Source organism: Galleria mellonella, unplaced genomic scaffold (genome assembly GCF_026898425.1).
Source record: "Galleria mellonella isolate WM207_F2 unplaced genomic scaffold, CSIRO_AGI_GalMel_v1 utg117, whole genome shotgun sequence".
NCBI lineage: Eukaryota > Metazoa > Arthropoda > Insecta > Lepidoptera > Pyralidae > Galleria > Galleria mellonella.
Genome location: NW_026441980.1, coordinates 9,035,805 through 9,046,853, shown reverse-complemented (window position 1 = coordinate 9,046,853; position 11,049 = coordinate 9,035,805). Strand labels below are relative to the sequence as shown.

General features: G+C 30.3%; 2 protein-coding genes across 2 annotated transcripts; one reads left to right on the top strand and one right to left on the bottom strand.

The window, feature by feature from the left end:
* Window positions 1–668: 668 nt before the first annotated feature.
* On the bottom strand, window positions 669–2,881 carry LOC113511548 (uncharacterized). The gene is made up of 3 exons (XM_026895175.3): window positions 2,112–2,881; window positions 1,929–2,031; window positions 669–1,180 (listed from the first exon to the last, which is right to left on the bottom strand). Exons 1-3 carry the CDS (start codon window positions 2,804–2,806, stop codon window positions 1,010–1,012), a joined length of 969 nt encoding a protein of 322 aa, XP_026750976.1. The 5' UTR covers window positions 2,807–2,881; the 3' UTR covers window positions 669–1,009.
* Window positions 2,882–4,086: 1,205 nt separating this feature from the next.
* LOC113511547 (mucin-21-like) lies at window positions 4,087–7,300 on the top strand. Its single transcript, XM_026895174.3, has 3 exons — window positions 4,087–4,296; window positions 5,340–5,528; window positions 6,469–7,300. Exons 1-3 carry the CDS (start codon window positions 4,139–4,141, stop codon window positions 7,178–7,180), a joined length of 1,059 nt encoding a protein of 352 aa, XP_026750975.1. The 5' UTR covers window positions 4,087–4,138; the 3' UTR covers window positions 7,181–7,300.
* The last annotated feature ends 3,749 nt before the right edge of the window (window positions 7,301–11,049 follow it).

The window sequence follows — 11,049 nt, the reverse complement described above, 5'->3', positions numbered from 1 at the left end:
ATAATTATTTTAAAAGAATGAATGTCAACATTATGGGTGACAAATCCAGAAACAATATGAGGAAAAAACTAAAAATTGCAACTTTTGTATAATTTTCTGCGAATATGGTGACGTGAGTGGAAAGCAAAAGTGGTCCCAGTCAGCTCAAAGTTTTAGCATGCCAACGTTCCTCTTACAACCTGTTTATTAAAGTGAGCGTCGTCACAAGGTCACCGATGAGAACACCGCTGAACGATGTGCGCGATGCACCTAAATAGGAAGATGTTATTTAATCGGAATGTTTGTCATTCAAATGTCGAAACAATAGAGAAGGTTCATGGAGATTTGAATATACTTACCTACTTAATGGAATTGTATAATGCGTTATTATATATATTATAATGTTAATTAAATAATACGTTTACAAGATAAGTAGATTTAGGAATGTTTCATAAGTGCAGCATTTGAAAAAATCATCTCTCGAAATACGTACTTGTGGCAATAAAATAATTAAATAGTTTCAGAATTTCTATTTACTTTACTATTTTCATACATACATACATACATACATATCTGTCACGCCTGTCTCTCATTAGGGTAGGCAGAAACAATGGAACGCCAAATGCTTCGATTCAAACAAACCTCTTTCGCTTCTAAAGTATTATAATTATATATAATAATACAGGATCTAGATGGAGATCGTTTTATTGCAAAAATGTAATAAAGATTAAATGATTTCTCGATATAAGCCAATGAATTTGTCCGCATACTGAGACACACTTTTTGGACTGTATGAAATTAGCCTAAAGATATATAACAAATTAAAAAATTTTGAAAATTAAAACACAAAGGTATCAAGAGGTAATTTTAAATTAACAACATTTTAAATATACCTATAATAGCATAATATATAATATTTATATCTCATGAAAATAAGTCTGTATATATTTTTTAATCTAATTACTACATAATATAAAAATACTTTTAATTCTTACGCTGAATTTATTTTTATTAAATATTTTGTGTCAATTTATTCAGTAGGATCAGTAACAGTCTCAGGCGTGGTTTTGGTAGCGAGGTATCGAAGTGCGCGCTCTATTGCTGGCGGGATAGGCGGCGGCGTTGGCAGATGTGCTCCCACTGGTCTGTAGCCGTTTTCGTCCGCTGTATACGTTAAACTGTAGTCTTGTCCATCCTTACCCTTATAATAACAAAAAATAAATTAATAGTATGACATAATCTATAATAGCTATAAATATTCGTGGCTGGCAACATGAAATTATGGACGTAGAGGAGGCAAAGGAAGTATTGAATTGGATCATTCCACACTTCTTATTTCTGTCTATTTCAATGGGAGATGGGCGTGATCTATACGTACATAAAAACCTTTAATAATAAAGATAGTTATTATACAATATTTTATTACAATACTGGAGATATTATTCTGTTATTACTTATTGAAATAATATTACTTACTATTTGTATAAACAGGCTAAGCCCTTGGCTTAGCCTGTATGAATCAGGAAATACATAAAGAATCCTATGTATAAAGTTACGATATAACCAAACAATGTACCAAATATAATTCAAATCCAATCAAATAAGTTTTTACGTGAAAGAGTAACACACATCCATTCATTCATCATTACAAACTTTTGCATTTATAATATTAATAGGATTTCTAAGGAATTATGTTAGTGCTATAAATTCTTCTGAAGCTAATGTATAAAGGATGACAGAAATAAATATTTATAATGGGATTTATTATCGACGAGCATAGTCTTATTTATTCAGTCATCGAATTCAATGTCGCTATTCCCGCCCTTATGTATTGTTATATCACATAATTTTACCTACTTTCTTAACGATGCAAAGTGACCTCTTCTCTGAAGAATTGACTCATTCTTTACCTATATTATATAATGTTAATCAAGGACATATAATCTCACCGTATAAGAAAAGCCACCCACAACGGCTTCACCAGTCTTTTCGTCATCATATGTTTTTAGTTCTCCATTTTCAAAGGCTTTTGTGCCATCTCCACCTTCATAGCTGCAATAAATCGATTACTTACTAACAAACAATTTAATTTAATAGTCTTTTTTATAAGTTATAATAAAACATAGACTTACCTATAATGGAATACACCATTATGTGAAAAGACTTGATTTTCTGATTGAATTATTGGCACTACAGGATCTCGTTCACGTGTTCTTTTCTTTATAGAGTTGTTTTCAAAAACCATTGAAGTTGTCAGTTTTTCATTTGTGGATTGTGATATTTCTAAATGAGGTTCTGAGGTAGAATTTTGTTGTTTATATATATTTGTATCCGATGTAGTTTCACTTGGAGCAATAGTTGCTTTATTAATGCGTCGTCGATTATATGATTGTTCATTATTTGTTATTTTTCTACGGAGTGTAGTTTTTCTGATATTGTTCGGAGTAATTGGCTCCTCATAAACTACAGCAACAGGTATTTCGAGGTCAGTATTGATATCGACCTTTAATGGCTGGTCAATTCCAATATGTTTTTCTTTATCATTATTAATCGGTTTCACAGTGAAATCTTTAGTAACTTTGATGATTGTATGGTCCTTATTGTCTACCGAACTCTTCTCAGATGGATTTGTGTTTATTGATTTACTTACCGTAGAATCAATTACCTTTGCTTGCCGATTTTCTTCAGAAATAATCGCTACAGGAATGAAAAGTGACGCTGAATCGTCATTGATCTCTCTCAAGTATCTATTTGTATTGATATTATATGCATAGACGTTTTCACTTATTAATAACAGTAAACTAGATATGGCTCTCAATATTATCATTGTTCTTATTTTTAAAATTAAAGCACAGCAGCTTACCACCGACACGTTTGAATTGGTAATGAATGTGAGTCAGCCGGATAGCTTAGGCTAAGCTTGTATTTGTATTCGTCATCAAAACACTAGTTTGACAACAATTTATTATTTATGTGTAGGTTCTAATAATAGAAGGATTAAATACATATTAATTGTGTCATCAGTATTTAAGTAGTTGGTAATCTAGGAAGGAACATCATTTATTTAACTTTAAATTAATCATAAACCATAACTTAGCACATGTGTAATACTATATAACGAAACTAATAAAAATAATCTTCGCTGAATGACATAGAGTTATGAAAATGCCGGATGCTGTCTGAATCTATGTTAAATTGTAGTATGAATATTAATACGTATGCTTAGCATTTTATAGGAAAATAAGAAAGGTATTAAATAGTCTTTTTTTAATTAACTGCTGTTCAATTTTGCATAAGATGTAGGATACAGAAATATAGACAAAAAAGTAGCTGTTGGAAAATACTGTTAACAAATCTGAGAAAGGATGGTATGTTCGCTGTAGGCTTTCATCTTGAATGGAAATATTTTAATTTCTAGTACGTTCACTGTAATATTAAATGGTGACAAATATTTTAACTACTCCATAACACACTACAGTCAAATTATATCAAATTACAGAGAAATCATTTTTACTCTTCTACGAGTATCATCAAGCCATCCTTTATTTAAAAATTATTGCCCAAAGCCGAAGTAACTAGGTGAGTGATTATAATATACAAATAAATTATTTAATATGATATCCTAGCTAGCTAGCAAACTATCTATTAGTAGTACATATTCTGCTGAGAAAAAGGTCCAGCGGTTTTGAAATTCAGTGCTCAGTAATTTATTTTACATAGATAATAAAAATATTCTTTATAATTTAAAAAAAAAAAATATTGGGAGATGCGACGAAGCTTAGAACATTCTTGAACTTTGTATTCAATGATTGATATGATCTACCTATTCGTAAGCTATGTTATGAGAACTTCACTGGAATGCTTTGTGTATTTTACAGCAAAACATTTCAGCAGTTTTCAGCTAAATAGCAGACCTTGTTACTGCCTAGACTTAATCGCTACGGATCGTCACCGATAATGTCTCATTGTTGACACTTCGACGATTGTGCAATTTTCCGAAGAACACATCAGTCAAGCGCTAAGGTTGAAGTATTTAGCGTCCGCAAAGGCTTGTACCACCGGAAGGCGGGGGGAGGGTAGTGTAAATAGATGAGTATTACTTATATGTGGTCATGAAGTCTGGAGTATCACTTATTAGTGAATTTCTGGAGTGGATAGAATGAAAATGTTATATAAATTGGTTTGTTTGTGTTGGGCAGTGTCTTATGTGTTGGCAGCACCATCCCCTAAACAGGCCGATCAAGAATCGGAACCTACAGTGATACCAATAGTTTCACAATCTGATGAATTAGAACCAAATGGAACATATAGATTCAGGTAAATAATTTAACATTTTTAGGCATTTACTGCAACTATAACTAAACTAACTATATAACTGCATTATATATGCAAATAAAGATCATTTATTCGTAATTTACAAAATTTAGATCCAGTTAATAAAATACTGATTTAATCAAAATATATCAATATATATTTTATTCATTATTTATTCAGAGATAGGAACATAAATGTAAATAAATGTTATCCATTTATTTACATTTAACATTTCATAGGTACATTTTTTGTAGTACTGGCAATAATTTTTGTACAAAATTAAAATAGTATATGCTTTAGATATTCCATAAAATTTGTTGTTTGTTAGTACGTAAGTGGTAATATTTCGTTTTTATTATGTATTAGTGGTAATCGTTTATATCGCAAGACTGGTAACGTTTCTATTACAGGTCAAACTTTAAACATAATGAAACAAATTTACATATGATTTCTTAATGATAATTTTAATAAGTACTTATAGTGCAATATAATGTTGATCATGCAATAATGTTCTTATTAAACTGTCACTGAAATTTTAAAACTAAATAGTGAAATAGTATTAGGAAACTTCAATAGTAAAATTATGTTTACTTATGAGTTTATAAGGAAGATGTTCTATGTTTAATATTTTATATAATAAAATATTATAATTTTTCTATTTAGTTTTAATATTTGATATGTAATATAATATCGTTATAAATACTTTAAAACGACTGAATTTATTAGAACAGTTGGTACCTAAGTGTGAGTATAATAAAATAATAAGATTAAAACAAATAAATATAATAGCAGCAGGTATCATAAACATAAGTTTAGAAGTAGTTGAACATATATTTATATTAGTGTTATAAAGTGGTATATAAATAAATAGACATACATTCAATTTATATTTTAATTATAAATGAATTTAATTAAATAACATAAATGTAATGAAATAGGTATCGTAAACTGTTACGAGTTTGATAATTTAGTTATATTTTCAATAATGATAATAATATCATATTAATAATTTTATCATTAAGATTTGCTCATAATTAAATTTACAGTTATGAAACGGGCAACGGTATAAAACGGGAAGAAGTCGCTTATGACAAAGTTCTTCCTAAAGCTAAGGGACGTTCGGCCAATAGTAACGAAGGTGGTGAAAATAGTGACAGTGATGAGAGCAATGAGATCCATGTTCAAAAAGGCTCTTATTCCTATACCGCACCCGATGGCACTGTCATCACTGTAAGGTAAATGCAGCATCTAACTGAAACCACTATCTTAAGTCAGCAGTATTTCTATGATTGTAAATACGAGTATATTAAAAAACAGAATTAATTCCAGTTATGACGACAGGTTTACACTCTACCTAGATTATAAGATAACTTAGACTCCAACATGCTCAATGAAATGTTGGCATGTTGAATATAATGTTCACCATAATGTTCAATAAATGTTTCTGAATATCTAAGAATAGATCATAAGAAATTGCAGTCGAGAATATTTATTTATTTTTTTATATGTTTATATTTCTGTTATAAATATTTATAATTAGCTGCTCAAACTTTTTATTCACGTAAAGAAGGTATATAAAATTGATTATTATTTTCCTAGTAATTTGTGAATAAGATTTTAATTATGAAATTTTACGTAGTTATAATTTATATTAAATAATATTACAACAACTCAATTAAATAGTTTACTATATCGATTCCCGCAATAGAATGGCATTCTAAGGCAATCTTAAATATATATTAGTATTTCTTAATTAACTACAAATTTCGAAAGATACTTTAAGTTTATAAGACACAAACATCTAAAGTGTGGTATGTGTTATCCATGGTGTTATTTATGTTTGTAGATGACATTTACCACTTTCCATCAGTTGAGACGTCAGCTTATTTGAAATTCCAAGTTATGTAAAAACAAAAGTTATTTTAAATCGAGTTCAGTCTAGTAATTTCTATTATAAATGATATTAAAGTAAAATCATTACTCTGTATATCGTAAAAATTTTATTAACCAGCCTCAGTAAAACCAACATTATGTTATACATTATATAATTATAATTTAAACATATATAATGATTTACATATATCATCATCTGATAATGGATTGTACTCATAACAATATACAATCATTATTGTTTTATCGTTAAATACACATAACATTTTGTTTTTCTTTAAACAGATATATTGCAGATGAGAATGGTTTTCGACCAATTGGTAAACATTTACCAAGAGTACCGAAAGTAACGTCAGATAGTGCTAGTAGTGGTGAAAAAACTGGAAGAGCTCTTAATAAACATTCTAGTGGGAAGTCAAAATCTGCACCTGCAATAGTTGCACGATCAGGTGTACAAGATCAAGAAAAGTCCTCATCATCAACTCCATCATCAAATACTAATACAAATAACTCTGAGTCTACTACACCAGCTCCACTCCAGCAAACTACATCTCCTGAAGTTAATAATACAAAAAGTGCAAACAAATCAGCGAGTAATTCAGATGAAAACACTACAACTAAAGGCCTTGATACAACAACAGAAGAAGCTTCTACAGTAACTTCCTCAGACAAAACTAACTCAGAAGCAACAACAACAGTAGCAACTGATAATTCTGCTCATCCTGAAACATCTACTATTACAGCGTCTTCAAATACGACAACTGAAATATCATCAACAGCAGCTAAAGACGAATCTACTACTACAGAATTAGGATCAACAGTATCTTTTGATGTTAGTTCTACACCGGTCTCGGATTCAATAACAACTACGCCTTCCGAAACAGTATCAACGACCATTTCTGAGAATACATCTACAACTAGCTCAGATCATTCTAATCCATCTAGTTTGGAATCGTCGACAACGGAAATACCAAGCACTACCACCGTTTCTGCATAAGGTTATAGTAATAGACATAATAATGTCTTAATAAATTTTAATATGTGACTGTATATAAGTATTGAATTGGTGCCATTATTATTGTTATGATACTTAATAGGATAAAATATTTGCCATTAATGTGTTTTTTTTTTACATTATCAATTTAACTTCCCTCCTACAGACAGTCCCAAATTCATAATCTTTGTTATAGTAATTACCAGAACTCCCTAGTCGGTTGAATCGTGCATACATACACACAGCTGTATTATAATATGAATATTGTGATTTATGAAAAAACAAATTTCACATTCGCATACAAAAGTTATATTTAAAACTGTCGTGGATTAAATTTAAAAAAAAATTGTTATCATAGGACATGACGTGGAAGGAGTTGACTATTTACCAAAATAAATATGAAACTCATATCTGACTTTACTTAGTAAAAAAATATTCGTTTAACAATAAATACACGTCGTTTCGTGGTTAGAAATGAATGCTATGTTTGGTTGAAAATAAATTCTATTTTCAGTATCGATTTTTAACTTGGCTTACTACTTTTTTTTAATAGATGATAATGGAACGGTAACCCCGCCTGCGTTAACGGTATACACTAGCGGAGCACCAGTGAAGGATGATAAGTAAAGATGAAGCAGGTCAGTTAGCCCATCATGACGAATCTAACAATAAATCAATCAAGATGGTTTCCAGAAGGAACCATGAGGAGGTCAACCTGACAGAGTATATTGCTAGCAATGAGGATACTAACCCCATTACTAACAATCCCTTCTCCCTCCCGGCTTACTACTTGTATAGGATTGAATTATGCATCCATTTTAAGATAAGTTCGAATATGCACATAAGCTTAACAATATAGGGGGGGGGGGGGGATAATCTAAAGGTATCTAGCGTTTAAACAGGCAATTTAACGCTATTTAAAAATCGTGTAACTTCAGATTCGCGTAAATTGGGGTAGCGTAAAAATAAGATAATAAATATTCAGTAATACTTTATAATATTTTAAAATAATTAAATATAAAAAAAAATTGAACAATAAATTTAAATCCGGAAATCCGTTTAAGCAAATTTAAGTATGAAATAACAGAGTATCTAAGCAATTTCATTTATATCAAAACTTTCCTATTTATTACATCGAAATGTATTGTATATGTTTATACATATCTAATTACTTTTGAATATAGCTTGAACCTGACCGATTTTTATTTGAAGACGATTAATGATACTTATGATTGATTCTGCAATAATTACCCATTCCTGTCTTAGTTAACAATATCAATTAATGATTTTTTTGTGGGCGATATAAGTATGTTTTTAAAGCTATGTAAAAATGTTACTATTGGAAAGAAAATATTGCTTTGCCTTCTTACTTACCTTGCGTGCTAGAGTCTATTTAGATGCACATTTAAATATCTAGTGCAAATGTCAAGATCAATTCATATTCTAATACACGGCACGCTTGGAGAAGTGTTCCTCTCCTTTTACTTAAGATGAGTTTATTGAGAAATCAATGACTTGCATTTACAACCATAGTTATAAGCAATATCATAATTATATTAATCGTTACAGTGTACGCTCGTTATAAATATACACCTATTAAAATATCGTTAAGTATAAATTAGATAATTTGAAATGTATTTAACGTCACACCGGGTTCCTTCGCAGTACGCTGAGAGAAATTAAATATCAACAAAATATTATTCAAATCTTATTTTAATTAATCTTTATTTAATATATTTTTGAAATTTAATAAATAGTAAGAATTCCGCATCTTTTGCGGTTATATGGATTCATGTTGTAATATTTATTTTTAAATTAAAAATAATATCTATAAATAGTAGATTAATAAATTTTGTTTACTATGCAAAAAATATAATTTTGTCCTAATTCTTACATCACAATGTGGTAACTAAACGTCAAAGTTCATACACTTGACCCGGTGAATCAAAGTAACTGGAAATATGAGAACAGACTTACGAGAATTTTGCACAGGTACTGGTAACTTTTTAATAACTTTCATTGGTAATTTTTGGAGGAATAATGAAAGTAATTTAATATATATTTAGTATAATGTATGAAGTGATAAATATTTACAGTGCAGTTTTACAGTATTAGACTAGAATTATTTTATGTGGCCGGCACGCGCCGGTGTCAGTAACCTCGTTAGTTGCTTGTTATGTAACCACTTCTACTCGGACGCTGCACGTAGAAGTATCTGCTTGTAATCATGTACGGGATTTATGTATTTTTATGGATGAAGATGAAATGGTATACCCAGATACAGGTATAGATAGATATAGATGGAAGATAAACGTTCTTATTTTCTGTTCTGTACTAAAAGAGAACAGACAACAATTTATTTGGGCATTCAGGACCAAGTCATAAAGCGGTAACAAATAAGTTGTTTTTTTATACTATTATGGTGGGAAACAAGCATACGGTCCGTTTGATGGTAAACGGTTACTTCTGCCTAGGCAATTTCATCCCTTCCAACACACATCTATGCATTAATTCGAATACAAATTTATTGCGATTTCACAATTTTTAGATACAAAATCGCTAATAGTATCAGATTTCAAAGAAAGACTTTGTATAAAAATCGCCTATATAGGTAATTTTGTCCTAGTCATGTCTCTACTACGAAGCAGCTGTGATTGCATTTTTGTTTGAATAGTAGAAAATAACATTCATATTGCATAGTATGAAAACACAACACTTTAGTTCTGAGGAATGGTAACATATGAGGAGTTCAATCGACGTAACAGTATTATTCTGTTTGTGTTATGGTGAGTATACCAAGGAATTACATAACTTCGGTGCCATTATCATAATTACACAGTAACATCATTTGCTAAATAATTGGATAAAATTTTTGGGTGCTTGCCTTGCACATACCAAATGTAATTTAGTCTTTAAAAATGAGGGAGAGGGAGAAGGCATATTATATTATACAGTATATATAATATATATTATACTGTGTTCTATAGAGGTCAATTACCATTTATTATCTGTCATTACTTCATACAATAAAGATTTCAGTTTATTCTTGTTTAGGTTCGAGGTTGCGGGCTCGAGGGTTCGAGATAGGTACCTATATGTTACTTCGAATTTTTTATGCAATTTAAAATGTGACAAGCTTTATGACGGAAAATGGTAACCGTCACCTATAGACTATGAATAGTACCATGAATATAACAGAGTATACTGTTTCGCCCATGATACCCTCCATGTGTTGCTATTCCTGAGGACTAAAGTGTTGTACCTCTGTACCTAGTAAAATCATTGTCATATCCTCCTTTAAACCGAAACAGCCATGCGAAACACGAATTGGACAGAGGTACCCAAGCAAACGACTTTTATACAGTCTCCTCTGGTGGATTTACATACAAATGATCTGTATATAATTTATAAATAGATTTTAATTATCCTTAGATTAAAATGTATTAATAAAAATCAGAACAAATATTCAGTGTATTAAAATCTATCATAATTTGCATATCAAATTACTTATTAATTCACGTCTAAAATCCATACAAAAAAGCAACATTCATTTTCTAAACTAAAAAATGATATAATTATGTGTAATATGTCCAATTACGTATCTATAATTAGTTGTTATTGAACATAGTGTAAAAACGGCTTATCCAAGCCAACTAGGTAAAAAGCAACGGAAATCGTGCGGATGGTAACAGGTGTGGCTTCAATTCACATTGCACGCACCCTTTTGAACTTATTGCACAAGTTGCCTTGATAACTGATACTAACTTGTTGCTACATTGACGAGCGAAAACGCCTATTCTTTATGTAACTGATTATTGTAAACACTGCCTGAACGTGGACATTGCTACTGATTGATTTGATCATTTTTACGT

Excerpts from the sequence above, each read along its gene's own strand:
- LOC113511547 (XM_026895174.3), top strand. The coding sequence starts at position 4,139 with ATGAAAATGTTATATAAATTGGTTTGTTTGTGTTGGGCAGTGTCTTAT. Across the intron at positions 4,297-5,339 it reads AATGGAACATATAGATTCAG|TTATGAAACGGGCAACGGTA; the intron begins GTAAATAATTTA and ends TTAAATTTACAG. Across the intron at positions 5,529-6,468 it reads GGCACTGTCATCACTGTAAG|ATATATTGCAGATGAGAATG; the intron begins GTAAATGCAGCA and ends TTCTTTAAACAG.
- LOC113511548 (XM_026895175.3), bottom strand. The coding sequence starts at position 2,806 with ATGATAATATTGAGAGCCATATCTAGTTTACTGTTATTAATAAGTGAA. Across the intron at positions 2,032-2,111 it reads AATGGTGTATTCCATTATAG|CTATGAAGGTGGAGATGGCA; the intron begins GTAAGTCTATGT and ends GATTTATTGCAG. Across the intron at positions 1,181-1,928 it reads TGGGTGGCTTTTCTTATACG|GGTAAGGATGGACAAGACTA; the intron begins GTGAGATTATAT and ends TGTTATTATAAG.